At 40.0% G+C, this 17,914-nt stretch overlaps 1 protein-coding gene across 3 annotated transcripts in view; it reads left to right on the top strand.

The window, feature by feature from the left end:
- ATG2A (autophagy related 2A) overlaps window positions 1-17,914 on the top strand; it is a 514,214-nt gene that overhangs the window by 67,227 nt on the left and 429,073 nt on the right. For all 3 annotated transcript variants that reach the window (XM_053720124.1, XM_053720123.1, XM_053720125.1), the window contains exon 3: window positions 10,527-10,679. In XM_053720124.1, the coding sequence (XP_053576099.1) occupies window positions 10,527-10,679 (153 nt within the window). The remainder of the gene's footprint in view (window positions 1-10,526; window positions 10,680-17,914) is intronic.

The raw sequence follows: 17,914 nt of genomic DNA, 5'->3' as shown, positions 1-17,914 counted from the left end.
TGCTGACATAAGTAGATTTCACCGTTCAGTGCTTGTCATAAGTATTTATCACCGTTCTGTCGCTTGGGCTAAGTAATATACATGTTCAGTGATGACATACGTAATATCACGTTTCAGTGTGACATAAGTATTTAACACGGTCTGTGATGACATAAGTAATATTCACCGTTTTCAGTGTTTAATAAGTATATATCACTGTTCAGTGATTTACATAAGTTATATCCACCGGTCAGTGCTGACAAAGTAATATCACCGTTCAGTTGCTTACTAGCTGCTGTTACAGTGGATTATGTTAATATAAGGTCATATGGCTGACATAAGTAATTTCAACTGTTACAGTGCTTACATAAGTATTATCACCGTTCAGTGCTGACATAAGTAATATCACCGGTTCAGTGCTGACATATAAGTAATATCCACTGTTTAGTGCTGACATAAGTATTATCACTGTTCAGTGCTGACATAAGTAATATCACTGTTCAGTGCTGACATAAGTAATATCACTGTTTCAGTGCTGACATAAGTAATTCACCTGTTCAGTGCTGACATAAGTAATATCACCGTTCAGTGCTGACATAAGTAATATCACCTGTTCAGTGCTGACATAAGTATTATCACCGGTCAGTGCTGACATAGTAATATCACGGTCAGTGCTGAAAAAGATATTATCACCGGGTCAGTGCTGACATAGTAATATCACCGTTCAGTGCTGACATAAGTATTATCACGTTCAGTGCTGACATAAGTAATATCCACGGTCAGTGCTGACATGAGTAATATCACCGAGTCAGTGCTGACATAAGTAATATCACCGTTCAGTGCTGACATAAGTATTATCACCGTTTCAGTGCTGACATAAGTAATATCACGTTCAGTGCTGACATAAGTAATATCACTGTTCAGTGCTGACATAAGTTAATATCATCGGTCAGTGCTGACATAAGTATTATCACCGGTCAGTTGCTGACATAAGTAATATCACCGTTCAGTGCTGACATAAGTAATATCACCGTTCAGTGCTGACATAAGTAATATCACCGGTCAATGCTGACATAAGTAATATCACCGTTCGAGTGCTGACATAAGTAATATCACCGGTCAGTGCTGACATAAGTAATATCACCGGTTCAGTGCTGACATAAGTAATATCACCGGTCAGTGCTGACATAAGTAATATCACCGTTCAGTGCTTACATAAGTAATATCACCGTTCAGTGCTGACATAAGTAATATCACCGTTCAGTGCTGACATAAGTAATATCACCGTTCAGTGCTTACTCACGTTCAGTGCTGACATAAGTATTATCACCGGTCAAGTGCTGACATAAGTATTATCACCGTTCAGTGCTGACATAAGTATTATCACCGTTCAGTGCTGACATAAGTAATATCACCGTTCAGTGCTTACATAAGTATTATCACCGTTCAGTGCTGACATAAGTAAATCACCGTTTCAGTGCTGACATAAGTAATATCACTGTTCAGTGCTGACATAAGTAATATCACCGTTCAGTGCTGACATAAGTAATATCACCGGTCAGTGCTGACATAAGTAATATCACCGGTCAATGCTGACATAAGTAATATCACCGTTCAGTGCTGACATAAGTATTATCACCGGTCAGTGCTGACATAAGTAATATCACCGTTCAGTGCTGACATACGTAATATCACTGGTCAATGCTGACATAAGTAACATCACCGGTCAATGCTGACATAAGTAATATCACAGTTCAGTGCTGACATAAGTAACATCACCGGTCAATGCTGACATAAGTAACATCACCGGTCAATGCTGACATAAGTAATATCACCGTTCAGTGCTGACATAAGTAATATCACTGTTCAGTGCTGACATAAGTAATATCACCGTTCAGTGCTGACATAAGTAATATCACCGTTCAGTGCTGACATAAGTAATATCACTGTTCAGTGCTGACATAAGTAATATCACCGTTCAGTGCTGACATAAGTAATATCACCGTTCAGTGCTGACATAAGTAATATCACTGTTCAGTGCTGACATAAGTAATATCACTGTTCAGTGCTGACATAAGTAATATCACTGTTCAGTGCTGACATAAGTAATATCACTGGATAATGCTGACATAAGTAATATCACCGTTCAGTGCTGACATAAGTAATATCACAGTTCAGTGCTGACATAAGTAATATCACCGTTCAGTGCTGACATAAGTAATATCACTGTTCAGTGCTGACATAAGTAATATCACTGGATAATGCTGACATAAGTATTATCACCGTTCAGTGCTGACATAAGTAATATCACCGTTCAGTGCTGACATAAGTAATATCACCGGTCAGTGCTGACATAAGTAATATCACCGTCAGTGCTGACATAAGTAATATCACCGGTCAATGCTGACATGAAGTAATATCACCGGTCAGTGCTGACATAAGTAATATCACGGTCAGTGCTGACATAAGTAATATCTACCCGTCAGTGCTTACATAAGTAATATCACCGTTCAGTGCTGACATAAGTAATATCACGTTCAGTGCTGACATAAGTAATATCACCGTTCAGTGCTGACATAAGTAATATCACCGTCAGTGCTGACATAAGTAATATCACCGGTCAGTGCTGACATAAGTAATCATCACCGGTCAGTGCTGACATAAGTAATATCCACGGTCAGATGCTGACATAAGTAATATCACCGTTCAGTGCTGACATAAGTAATATCACAGTTCAGTGCTTACATAAGTAATATCACCGGTCAGTGCTTACATAAGTAATATCACAGTTCAGTGCTGACTATAAGTAATATCACAGTTCAGTGCTGACATAAGTAATATCACCGGTCAGTGCTGACATAAGTAATATCACAGTTCAGTGCTGACATAAGTAATATCACCGTTCAGTGCTTAATCCACGTTCAGTGCTGACATAAGTAATATCACCGTTCAGTGCTGACATAAGTAATATCACCGTTCAGTGCTGACATAAGTAATATCACCGTTCAGTGCTGACATAAGTAATATCACAGTTCAGTTGCTGACATAAGTAATATCACCGTTCAGTGCTGACATAAGTAATATCACCGTTCAGTGCTGACATAAAGTAATATCACCCGGTCAATGCTGACATAAGTAATATCACCGGTCAATGCTGACATAAGTAATATCACCGTTCAGTGCTGACATAAGTAATATCACCGGTCAGTGCTGACATAAGTAATATCACTGTTCAGTGCTTAATCACGTTCAGTGCTGACATAAGTAATATAACTGTTCAGTGCTGACATAAGTAATATCACTGTTCAGTGCTGACATAAGTAATATCACCGGTCAATGCTGACATAAGTAATATCACCGGTCAATGCTGGACATAAGTAATTATCACCCGTTCAGTGCTGACATAAGTAATATCACCGGTCAGTGCTGACATAAGTAATATCACTGTTCAGTGCTTAATCACGTTCAGTGCTGACATAAGTAATATAACTGTTCAGTGCTGACATAAGTAATATCACTGTTCAGTGCTGACATAAGTAATATCACTGTTCAGTGCTGACATAAGTAATATCACTGGATAATGCTGACATAAGTAATATCACCGTTCAGTGCTGACATAAGTAATATCACTGGATAATGCTGACATAAGTAATATCACCGTTCAGTGCTGACATAAGTAATATCACAGTTCAGTGCTGACATAAGTAATATCACCGGTCAGTGCTGACATAAGTAATATCACCGTTCAGTGCTGACATAAGTAATATCACCGTTCAGTGCTGACATAAATAATATCACCGTTCAGTGCTGACATAAGTAATATCACCGTTCAGTGCTGACATAAGTAATATCACAGTTCAGTGCTGACATAGGTAATATCACTGTTCAGTGCTGACATAAGTAATATCACAGTTCAGTGCTGACATAAGTAATATCACTGTTCAGTGCTGACATAAGTAATATCACAGTTCAGTGCTGACATAAGTAATATCACTGTTCAGTGCTGACATAAGTATTATCACTGTTCAGTGCTGACATAAGTAATATCACCGTTCAGTGCTGACATAAGTAATATCACTGTTCAGTGCTGACATAAGTAATATCACCGTTCAGTGCTGACATAAGTAATATCACCGTTCAGTGCTGACATAAGTAATATCACCGTTCAGTGCTGACATAAGTAATATCACCGTTCAGTGCTGACATAAGTATTATCACCGGTCAATGCTGACATAAGTAACATCACCGGTCAATGCTGACATAAGTAATATCACCGTTCAGTGCTGACATAAGTATTATCACAGTTCAGTGCTGACATAAGTAATATCACTGTTCAGTGCTGACATAAGTAATATCACTGGATAATGCTGACATAAGTAATATCACCGTTCAGTGCTGACATAAGTAATATCACTGTTCAGTGCTGACATAAGTAATATCACTGGATAATGCTGACATAAGTAATATCACCGTTCAGTGCTGACATAAGTAATATCACAGTTCAGTGCTGACATAAGTAATATCACTGTTCAGTGCTGACATAAGTAATATCACTGGATAATGCTGACATAAGTAATATCACCGTTCAGTGCTGACATAAGTAATATCACAGTTCAGTGCTGACATAAGTAATATCACTGTTCAGTGCTGACATAAGTAATATCACTGGATAATGCTGACATAAGTAATATCACCGTTCAGTGCTGACATAAGTAATATCACCGTTCAGTGCTTACTCACTGTTCAGTGCTGACATAAGTAATATCACCGGTCAATGCTGACATAAGTAATTTCACTGTTCAGTGCTGACATAAGTAATATCACTGTTCAGTGCTGACATAAGTAATATCACTGTTCAGTGCTGACATAAGTATTATCATCACTGTTCAGTGCTGACATAAGTAATATCACCGTTCAGTGCTGACATAAGAAATATCACCGTTCAGTGCTGACATAAGTAATATCACCGGTCAGTGCTGACATAAGTAATATCACCGTTCAGTGCTGACATAAGTATTATCACCGTTCAGTGCTGACATAAGTAATATCACTGTTCAGTGCTGACATAAGTAATATCACTGTTCAGTGCTGACATAAGTAATATCACTGTTCAGTGCTGACATAAGTAATATCACCGGTCAGTGCTGACATGAGTAATATCACCGGTCAGTGCTGACATGAGTAATATCACCGTTCAGTGCTGACATGAGTAATATCACCGTTCAGTGCTGACATAAGTAATATCACCGGTCAGTGCTGACATAAGTAATATCACCGGTCAGTGCTGACATAAGTAATATCACCGTTCAGTGCTGACATAAGTATTATCACCGGTCAGTGCTGACATAAGTAATATCACAGTTCAGTGCTGACATGAGTAATATCACCGTTCAGTGCTGACATAAGTAATATCACTGGTCAGTGCTGACATAAGTAATATCACTGGTCAGTGCTGACATAAGTATTATCACCGTTCAGTGCTGACATAAGTAATATCACTGTTCAGTGCTGACATAAGTAATATCACTGTTCAGTGCTGACATAAGTAATATCACTGTTCAGTTCTGACATAAGTATTATCACCGGTCAGTGCTGACATAAGTAATATCACCGGTCAGTGCTGACATAAGTAATATCACCGTTCAGTGCTGACATAAGTAATATCACTGTTCAGTGCTGACATAAGTATTATCACCGGTCAGTGCTGACATAAGTAATATCACCGGTCAGTGCTGACATAAGTAATATCACTGGTCAGTGCTGACATAAGTAATATCACTGTTCAGTGCTGACATAAGTAATATCACTGTTCAGTGCTGACATAAGTAATATCACCGGTCAGTGCTGACATGAGTAATATCACCGGTCAGTGCTGACATGAGTAATATCACCGGTCAGTGCTGACATAAGTAATATCACTGTTCAGTGCTGACATAAGTATTATCACCGGTCAGTGCTGACATAAGTAATATCACCGGTCAGTGCTGACATAAGTATTATCACCGTTCAGTGCTGACATAAGTAATATCACTGTTCAGTGCTGACATAAGTAATATCACCGGTCAGTGCTGACATGAGTAATATCACCGGTCAGTGCTGACATGAGTAATATCACCGGTCAGTGCTGACATAAGTAATATCACCGTTTCCAAAAAATATATGAAATGGAATACCACCTATATGAAAAAATAATAAAAATAAGCTCAATCAATAACCAGTTGCTATGCCAAGAGGTGCACAGCCACTTTGTAGAAAGACTACTTCCTTAAACATCCAGGCTTCAACACATGCAGGGAAAAACCATAATCCTCTCTTAAATATTGGGGGCCAGCCAGCAATACACGCATTTAGCGTGTATGGTTCATACATGCAGTGTTAATGAAACCACAATGTGCAACTACATCTAGAGGCATGCATGTACACTGAGTAACTAAGGGACTGGTTGAACCTTGGGTGGGGGGTGAACAGAGTCGGCATCAAGTTTACAAACACTAAATATTACAAACTCCCTGCATGACAACTTACAGAGAACCAATACTTCAGTGCTCACATAAGTAATATCATCGGTCAATGCTGACATAAGTAATATCACCGGTCAGTGCTGACAAAAGTAATATCACCGTTCAGTGCTTACATAAGTAATATCACCGTTCAGTGCTGACATAAGTAATATCACCGTTCAGTGCTTACATAAGTAATATCACTGTTCAGTGCTGACATAAGTAATATCACCGGTCAGTGCTGACATAAGTAATATCACCGTTCAGTGCTTACATAAGTAATATCACCGTTCAGTGCTTACATAAGTAATATCACTGTTCAGTGCTGACATAAGTAATATCACTGTTCAGTGCTGACATAAGTAATATCACTGTTCAGTGCTGACATAAGTAATATCACCGATCAGTGCTGACATAAGTAATATCACCGTTCAGTGCTGACATAAGTAATATCACCGTTCAGTGCTGACATAAGTAATATCATCGGTCAATGCTGACAATGGTAATATCACCGGTCAGTGCTGACATAAGTAATATCACCGGTCAGTGCTGACATAAGTAATATCACCGGTCAGTGCTGACATAAGTAATATCACCGGTCAGTGCTGACATAAGTAATATCACCGGTCACTGCTGACATAAGTAATATCACCGGTCAGTGCTGACATAAGTAATATCACCGGTCAGTGCTGACATAAGTAATATTACCGTTCAGTGCTGACATAAGTAATATCACCGTTCAGTGCTGACATAAGTAATATCACCGTTCAGTGCTGACATAAGTAATATCACCGTTCAGTGCTGACATAAGTAATATCACCGTTCAGTGCTGACATAAGAAATATCACCGTTCAGTGCTGACATAAGTAATATCACCGTTCAGTGCTGACATAAGTAATATCACCGTTCAGTGCTGACATAAGTAATATCACCGTTCAGTGCTGACATAAGTAATATCACCGTTCAGTGCTGACATAAGTAATATCACCGTTCAGTGCTGACATAAGTAATATCACCGTTCAGTGCTTACATAAGTAATATCATCGTTCAGTGCTGACATAAGTAATATCACCGTTCAGTGCTGACATAAGTAATATCACCGGTCAGTGCTGACATGAGTAATATCACCGTTCAGTGCTGACATAAGTAATATCACCGTTCAGTGCTGACATAAGTAATATCACCGTTCAGTGCTGACATAAGTAATATCACTGTTCAGTGCTGACATAAGTAATATCACTGTTCAGTGCTGACATAAGTAATATCACCGTTCAGTGCTGACATAAGTAATATCACTGTTCAGTGCTGACATAAGTAATATCACCGTTCAGTGCTGACATAAGTAATATCACTGTTCAGTGCTGACATAAGTATTATCACCGTTCAGTGCTGACATAAGTAATATCACCGGTCAGTGCTGACATAAGTAATATCACCCTTCAGTGCTGACATAAGTAATATCACCGTTCAGTGCTGACATAAGTAATATCACCGTTCAGTGCTGACATAAGTAATATCACCGTTCTTTGCTGACATAAGTAATATCACCGTTCAGTGCTGACATAAGTAATATCACCGGTCAGTGCTGACATAAGTATTATCACCGTTCAGTGCTGACATAAGTAATATCACCGTTCAGTGCTGACATAAGTAATATCACCGTTCAGTGCTTACATAAGTAATATCACCGTTCAGTGCTGACATAAGTAATATCACCGTTCAGTGCTGACATAAGTAATATCACTGTTCAGTGCTGACATAAGTAATATCACTGTTCAGTGCTGACATAAGTAATATCACTGTTCAGTGCTGACATAAGTAATATCACAGTTCAGTGCTGACATAAGTAATATCACCGTTCAGTGCTGACATAAGTAATATCACCGGTCAGTGCTGACATAAGTAATATCACCGTTCAGTGCTGACATAAGTAATATCACCGTTCAGTGCTGACATAAGTAATATCACCGTTCAGTGCTGACATAAGTAATATCACCGTTCAGTGCTGACATAAGTAATATCACTGTTCAGTGCTGACATAAGTAATATCACTGTTCAGTGCTGACATAAGTAATATCACCGGTCAGTGCTGACATAAGTAATATCACCGGTCAATGCTGACATAAGTAATATCACCGTTCAGTGCTGACATAAGTAATATCACTGTTCAGTGCTGACATAAGTAATATCACTGTTCAGTGCTGACATAAGTAATATCACTGTTCAGTGCTGACATAAGTAATATCACCGTTCAGTGCTGACATAAGTAATATCACCGTTCAGTGCTGACATAAGTAATATCACCGGTCAGTGCTTACATAAGTAATATCACTGTTCAGTGCTGACATAAGTATTATCACCGTTCAGTGCTGACATAAGTAATATCACCGTTCAGTGCTGACATAAGTAATATCACCGTTCAGTGCTGACATAAGTAATATCACCGGTCAGTGCTGACATAAGTAATATCACCGTTCAGTGCTGACATAAGTAATATCACTGTTCAGTGCTGACATAAGTAATATCACCGTTCAGTGCTGACATAAGTAATATCACCGTTCAGTGCTGACATAAGTAATATCACCGTTCAGTGCTGACATAAGTAATATCACTGTTCAGTGCTGACATAAGTAATATCACCGTTCAGTGCTGACATAAGTAATATCATCGTTCAGTGCTGACATAAGTAATATCACCGGTCAGTGCTGACATAAGTAATATCACTGTTCAGTGCTGACATAAGTAATATCACTGTTCAGTGCTGACATAAGTAATATCACCGTTCAGTGCTGACATAAGTAATATCACCGGTCAGTGCTGACATAAGTAATATCACCGGTCAGTGCTGACATAAGTAATATCACAGTTCAGTGCTGACATAAGTATTATCACCGTTGAGTGCTGACATAAGTATTATCACCGTTCAGTGCTGACATAAGTAATATCACCGTTCAGTGCTTACATAAGTATTATCACCGTTCAGTGCTGACATAAGTAATATCACCGGTCAGTGCTGACATAAGTATTATCACCGTTCAGTGCTGACATAAGTAATATCACCATTTCCAAAAAATATATGAAATGGAATACCACCTATATTAAAAAATAGGGCCTAGAAAAAATAATTAAAATAAGCTCAATCAATAACCAGTTGCTAAAAAATAGTGCTAGACATATTGCTTTACACTTTTAAAATACACTTGAACAAATGGTTACACACAGGGACTCCGTTACTATTTTGTATTTATCCAGATACAGGTGATATTAGTCATTGTATCCCTGCTTGCCATAAATTACGTTACAGTGGTAACTGGAGAAAAAAGATCTTGGTTTCTTTAAAACCGTTATAGTAGCGACACAGAAATCACAGGGATGGTGATTACGACATCTCTTTTGATCCGGTTAAGTTCCATAGTCCACCTCTGTATCAGAGGATCTTGTCAAGCGGGTCGCTCCTCCAAACGCTTCTACTCTGTGTATCCTCAGAGTGTAAGATCGTTAACGAAAGCCCGCAATCACATGGGTTAGGCGTCCTTACGGAACAGTTCAGACTGGTTTAGGCAGCCTGCACTTCAGTACAAACAGTATGCTGTGTGCCTAATAAAGATGTATAGCGACTCCAAGTTCAGAATAACTGCAGTTATAATCCTCTAATGCCAGGTACTGTATTTTCTCCACTTCTATGCGTTTCACCCTTTCACTGACTTTATCAAGATATTGGGTGTTAGTAAAGACAGCTGTTTTTAAACCCATTCCATTTTTCTCATTGGTTCAAAATCTCCTTTGTATTTTAAAGAGGTATAGCCTATTCACGGTGTGGTTTTTTTTGCTTTAGTTACTCTTTTTATTCCTTATTCACAACCAATAAAACATTTTGCACCAGATACACTAGTTTAGTTTAAAGCAAACATGCAGCAGACTAAGTTTTATTGTGTTGCCGTTAGGTAAAGCTGACTCTCAATATTTTCATTCTCTTCTAAGTTCTGACGTAATTTTGTCTACAAAAAATGTTTTTTTCTGACAAAGTCCCCTTATTTTCATCTCTAGCTGCCGATGGTCCAGAGTCCCACAGCTGGTCCTCATGTATGACCACCAGTATGCAGCTAGCCCAGGAGTGCCTGAAGGAGCAGGCAGAAGAACCTACAGAACCTCCTCAACCCATCGAAGGCTTGGAGATGTTTGCTCAAACCATTGAGACAGGTGAGACCTTAATCCATAATCTCTTCTCTATCTATCTTTGGTCTCCATCTTATCTAATGAGCAAATTAACTGAGACCAGTGGTGTATTTAGGTTTTGTGCTGCCCTAGGCACTCAAAATTCAAGGTTTTATGCCTTTTTTGACCATTTTGTTTGGCAAGGAATGTGATTTTTTTTTTCCATGGGATTTTCAAAGTAAATGTTCACAAGGACCTGCAAAACACTTGCATACACAACGTTTTAAACATACACATGCTCATCTATCTATTGCTGCAAAATATATAAACCCCAAAACACAGATTTCTTGATACATTGGTTCCCCAAACAGAATACTAAGTGCTGAACAGAACCAGAGCCAACAGAACTAAAGGCAATAGCTAGCAAAATAAATGAAAGTAAGCTCCGTGGGCAGTCTCTTATTATACCCCTATAGAATGTAGAAAATTTCTAATTATATATCTGTATAATACTTCTAAAATAACTTTAAGCTTTTTACAACTATAGCTACAAAAAAGTGCTGCTCCCTCTCCAATCAGCTGCCCTAGGCAAGTGCCTTTTTTTCCTAGGTCAAAATTTTCCCCTGCATTAACCCTTTGATGACGGTGTTAATTTGTCTACATCGGAAACATAAACAAATTGAAATCCCATGATCGTGCACGCGATCGCAAGATTTCAATGATGGGTTTGGGTCAGGGGGGCGTCCCTATGACGGTAGGCACGCCCTCCAGACCGTGATCGCATCCTGGAAGCGCCGTTGGCTTCATCAGCCAAACGGTTAGGACATTCTATTCGGTACTAACAACGCTAAAGCCTGGCGTGGTTAGGACGGAATAGAACGTCACTATGGCGTTTAAAGGTTAAACGGTATAGTAAAACATAATTACCAAGTGTTATTCTTACCTTCTGCAAATACTTATCTGCAGGTCTTCAGCTGTAATGTATTAGTTATCCACTGCTGATGAATCTCAGTCATACCTACTTCTATATCCTTATACGCTGCTGAAGAATGTCTTTTCATCTCCAAGGCTAAAATATTTTCTGATTATTGGCGCTCTCCTTGATAATATGTCAATATGCTTTAGGATCCCTGCTCAGTTATATCATGCTTTTAAAGGGACAGTTTAGTAAAAAAAAATTCTCCCCTTTAATTTGTTTCCAATGATCCACTTTACCTGCTGGAGTGTATTATATTGTTTACAAGCATTTCCATTACTCTTATATTGGTATTTGAAATAGATGATTTAGCCTGTGGTATCCCCACCCATTCTGAAAGTTTTTGGCCTTAAGGCCAAGCAGTGTAAACACAGCCAAAATAATAAATTACACTCCCAGTGTGGTATAGAAGAGATAAGGTAATAAAATGTTAATTTTCCATTGTTTTCGCCAAGTTTTTGTTTACAGTATTAGAGCTGCGGAATCTCACATGACCGGCTGATAGCCAATGAGGGTGCACGGAAAGGACACGTCCCTGTTCAGACGTGATCAAACATCATAAGAACACAGAGATATTCCGGCACTCCAATAGGTAAAACACCTACCTATTGGAGTTCCGGAATATCTCTGTGTTCTTATGTATATGTACACAGTCTGATAATGTAATGATATCTGATTATACCTACAGATATTAGATAAAGACGCATGTGTATGTGCACAGTGTGATAATGTAATGAGATCTGATAATACCTACAAGCTCAACCTATTTTATTAGGTTGTGGCTTCAAAACACAAAATCGGCTAATTCATAGACACAAATAAACCTTAAAGGGATACTAAACCCAAATGTCCTTCTTAATACAGGGAGAGTCCACAGCTGCATTCACTATTTTTGGGAAATACAGAACCTAGCCACCAGGAAGAGGCAAAGACACCCCAGCCAAAGGCTTAAATACCTCCCCCACTTCCTTCATCCCCCAGTCATTCTTTGCCTTTCGTCACAGGAGGTTGGCAGAGAAGTGTCAGAAGATTTCAGAGTAGTTCCTTAGGAAGGGTATCTGCTCTTCGAGATGGGACTGGAGTTTTAAGTAGTCTTGTCAGCCTCTCAGTGAGAACATTGATGAAAGTTACAGTCTGGAGATGCAGGGAGAGTCTTTCTGCGAATCCATCCAGACTCATATTAACAGCTCCTTAAGCAATCAGCGTTGAAGAGTTTCACTGCCTGCTTTCTTCACTCAAGTCCATGTCAGAAGCGCTGCTACAATCTGTCAAACTTGAAGGACCGTGTTACTGTTCCATGGGAAATAGATTCCGGTAAGATTGTTTCATTTTTTACACACATGTTAACGATAGAAGACAGGGTCACAGTGGGTTTCCTTTATCTTTATGGAATTAAGGATTAATATCTCCTGAGGGGTATTAATGAACAGTGGTTTTTTTAAAATCATATTTGTTATGTGATTTTGACTGCTTATGTGTAAGAGACGTTGGGGTTCATAGGCTGATATGGAACATACAGGTTATTTTTCACTTTGAGAGCTGCGCAGTTTTATTAAGCTGGAGCGCTTTTCCTTAGCAGGGGCGGTCCTGCACCATGTGACCGGGAGTGGTCTCGCTTTTTTCCATTTCCGATTCCTGACCAAGTTTTCTGCGGAGAGGAGCCAGCTTTTCTACCTGTCTGGGTCATAGGAGGTGGTGAGTGCCCCAGCCATTGGGGGTATAAGGTGCCAGTTGTTCCTTCTATACTTTAATTTAAACGAGTTATAGCGGATTCAGATTTTGAAACCTGTGTCTATTGTGAGGAGGCCCAGGTAGCCCAGCCCTCTCAATTATGTTCCGTATGCCGCTATAGGATGTTCTCATCAACCAATGTTGAGATGTTAGAGACCACTCAGCCGTCGGCCTCTGAGGATTCCTCGTCCCATGAGGTGTGTTCCGTAGAATCTGTTCCTACACATGCAGTTTCCCCAAGTAACGCTGCTCCTTCGCCTGAAGGGTGCTTTTTTCCACCAGAGGTTACTCCGCATGGCCATCTCTACGGCTTTAGCGATTTTGCCTCTTCCTGCTACGTGCAAGCAAAGGGTTAATCCATGCACTCCTGCCCAGCGACCGTTGTGTAAAATGATGGTTGTATCCGATCAGTCATCTGGAGTTGCGGTTCCCTCTGAGGCTTCAGAGGTAGACCCTCCAGGGTCGGAGTCTGCTGACTTTATTCCCCCGACTGAGGAGGATTTAGCATTTAGATTTAGAATGGCACGCCTGCGTTTACTTCTGAGAGAGGTTTTAGCGATGTTAGAGGTTCCCAGTACTGATCCGTCAGTTGAATCTCAGTCCTCTAAATCAGATAGCGATCTTGACTAGACGAATGGAGAGGGATGGAGATCTTATTCCATATATATATATATATATATATATATATATATATATATATATATATATATATATATATTTTATTATTTAGAATCCCAGTTCCGAGCGCTATGGGGGGTTTGTGTCGTATGACAGACTGTACCTGTTTTTGTTTGCACACACCTTTGGCCGCTTGCCTATTTTTTTTTTTTTTTTTTTTAAATATTTTTTTTATTGAGGCATGAAGAAAATACAATTAAAAGCATCATTTGCATCAGGAACAGAATAAAAACCATAGTCAAGATAAATAAAGAATACACAATACCACGACCGCCATGTACTGTATACTGAGTACATCATAATCTTAACAGTCAAGCGGCAAGTCATAAAGATTAGACTATAAACAAATATAACAAATGCTAGATAACTGAGCCCCATTTTTTTTATAAATTGTATAGAGAAGTTCCCCTCATAACTGCATAAAGTGTATCACATATTACCCCAGTTGAACTCTAACAGCCTCTCTTGGACTGCTGAAACTATAGAGAGGAAGATATCCGGGGGCATGTAGGGGAAAAAGATAAAAGGGACACTTTTGGACCCACAGGACAGTATTTGAACAAGTTAGTTAAAATCTGTAGTATCCTCTTTTTTAATTATATTCAGGGAGGGTATAATAAATAGAGGTAACCCCTACTTGTGATTGTAAATGCTCAGGAACATAAAATCCCTCTAAAATAACTAATGGCCTCTCTTGGACCTGGAACAATAGTGTGAATCAATAGGGGCATAGTAGAGGTTACTTAGAAACATTGAGTATATAGGGTCGCTCTTGGACCCTTGATATATATATAGTGCAAATATTATATGGAACTATAAATAGCTAGGAACTATATAGAGCTACTTATGACAGCATGTGAGTCAAACTAAGGGAGTCCATAAACCACATCTTATCATATAATTTACCTAAAGGTATCCAATGGCCAAGGGGTAATATTTTAAACTGGGACTAATTAAACCAAGGCTGAGTCCAATTCTTCATATCATGTGGAGTGAGCTAAATCAACAGTTGTTTTACCATACTGAGAGTACACCATTGGCTTTGTGTGTGACCTAATGATGTCTTGTGTAATAGGATGTTGCAAAACAACAGAGGTGGATAATCAGCTTTATCAATATGCAGCTCACATGTCTCAGACAGGGAAAGAAGCAAACTATATAAACATATTACTTGACAATGAAAGATCTAGGTATCCTAAGTGGGCTTTCCTAGGGGTACGCTGTAGGGTTGAAGTTAAACCGTGCTAGTGTGAACCATAACCTAACTATGTGGTATGTCTGGTGTGCCTGAGACTTATAGTGTTGCTAAGGGGTTCACAGAATAGAAATTACATAATGCTGGGCATTAGCATGTTTATAAAAACTATAGCTTTCATACTATGTCCGTGTTAGGTAGTCAACACTGTTCCCTAAGCTGCCTCGGCCGCTGACAGCATATTACTATATATATCTAAATGGTCAGGGAAAGCAAGCCACCCACAATACAGGTTACATACCTCACCTTCTCCCATATCCCAGCATTACAAAGCATTCCCATCAAGATCTCCAAGCAAGCCTTATTTAAGTGTTACCTCTAAGCCACATAGAACATAGTACATACAATTATAAAGAATGTCCACATATAAACGTCCTTGCAGAGGCAGGAAATGCCTAAGTAGATTGAAGTTAGGGAGTAAAAAACATACACAACTTCTATCTCTCCCCTCCTAGCAAATAACTAAAACATTGCTGATCTATATAAGCCCCTATAGAGACCATATAATAGGATGATGTGGATGTTAAATGAATAAAATTAAGTCCCATGGCCTAACTCTTGATTTTTTCGAGTCATAGCAATCAGACTGTCATTTCCAATCAGAGCATTGAGGCTAAAGGTAGAGAACGGGACTGTTTAAATGAGACATAAAGCCGATTGCATACATGTCTTCCAGGGGGAGTTAATAGGTAGATCAAGGGGCAAAGTCCACCTGGGGCTACATGGGAGCAGTTCAGTAACGTCCTTTAAATAAAAGGTAAACAAGTTCAGGGAAAAAATTACTAGCTACCAGGCAGAGGCTTAATGACCTGAGTACCCCATGAGCTGTCTTCTGCTAGCCTATGCCAGAGCGAGTGGGGAGTGCGACATCTCGGATGACCTGGGAACCCAAAGCATACCTTGGAGCCATCGCCAAGCCCCCATGTAATATGTGACTTACGAATCTCCAGGGAGGACCAGTCCAGATTCTATGTTGAGCCCTCCGGAACAATGAGTGCACGCTGGACACTGTCAGCTTATCTCCGGGTCTGCTCATAGCTTTCACTGTGGAAGGTTTCCTCCTGGGAGGTCTCGCCATGCGGATTACTTTAGTGATTCTCCCATGCCGCCGATTGCTTCGTGTGAGCGGGTAAGACACTTGCTTACTGGTAGGCCGGGGAAAAGGTGTCTGTGGTGGTGGTGCGATGCCCTTTTGTGCGGACATGGATTCCCCTTGTGGAGTCTTGCTCTCTATGTGTGCCCGGCTGTAGGGTCTAGGGTTGCCTTTATTCGTGGACTGTGACTGGTGGACCGAGTAGACGCTTCCGTTTATTGGGGTGTTCTGCGGGACCAGGATCTCTCCTAAGTCAGAGGTATCCATATCCTCACCACCAGCGGAGTCGGAATCAGTCTCAGGCCAGGTTTTTGTTAGGAGGCGTGCTGCATTTGTCTCAAGGTTCCAAATGCCCCGCGTTGATTCCCTACTCACATAGGTTCCACTGTCTGCTTGTATAATGATCGGGGTCAGATTAACACAATGTTTGGAGGGCCTAAGATCACTCACCCGTTCTACTGTCATTAGGTCAGGCTCAGTGACATGGAGATTTCCCTCGTGTGCCCATGCTGCCTCCATCTTCTCTGTTAACTGTAAAAAATGTTCCTTTAAGAGATCACATATCTCTTCGATTAAGATAGCTGCTTCAGGTTACATTTTAACTGGTGGTTATCCTATTGTAGGATATCGTAACCCCGGATTTCAGGGGGGTAATGTTGCGGCAACCCCAGACCTACGCTCCAAATCCTTTACAGGCACTTCTGCTATCTCTGGACTTACTGCGTAAGTGTAGAAGTTTTCCAAGATGGCTTCAGAACTGAAGGAGAAGTGTGTCACGTAGCTGACTCAACAAACATAGGCTAAAACTTTGTCAAATTTATCCACTCTTAGAGTTTGGCTGTTAATAGTAGTAGAAAGCTGCTACAGGGTAGGAAATGTCGAGATTTTCCATAAATAACTCCTATGATTAGTGTCTGTCTCAGAGAGCTTCATTGAGACACGTCTTGCCGCATTGAGTTTAGGCTCCGCCCCCCGCCGCTTGCCTATTTATTTTGCTATTCCGTTTCGGATAGTTTTGTTTTTGGAGCTCTGGGTTATTGTAGAAACTCTTCTTAGAAAGTCGTTTCGTCACATTTTTTTGGGGGGGATTATCGTGTTTAATGGTCGCGATTGTTGGAGACTTCCGGTGGAAGCTTCTAGGTCTCTGCTCGGGGTGATGGTTCCCTCGATAACTTTGAGACAAAGTTTAAGCCTTGGAGCTTATATTTCTTTATTTGGATTATTCTCAGTTTTTTCAGCATTGCTGGAAATTTAGAATTTTATGTTTTCACCCTTGATTGGTCTGGGTATCCTAGATGACAGGCCGGACCTGTTTTGGGTACTAGTTAAGTCTGCTCTTTCTTTCTACACAAGAGGAGTTATTTCTAGTTTCCAGTCCAGGCAGAGCAGGTCCATCTATCCTAGATGAGAGGCAGGACCTCTTTTAAGTACTATCTTGGATGGGCGCTGGTTGTTGGATCATATTGGCTCCAGGGGTCCTAGAGGCCGGAGCTAGGCTTCACATTCTGTTTCTCTGGACAAGTTTTTACTCTCTTGAGTTTGTCTTT

Source organism: Bombina bombina, chromosome 7, assembly GCF_027579735.1.
Source record: "Bombina bombina isolate aBomBom1 chromosome 7, aBomBom1.pri, whole genome shotgun sequence".
Taxonomy (NCBI): Eukaryota; Metazoa; Chordata; class Amphibia; order Anura; family Bombinatoridae; genus Bombina; species Bombina bombina.
Note: the sequence above shows the minus strand (reverse complement) of the source record. Positions and strands in the feature narration are given on the sequence as shown.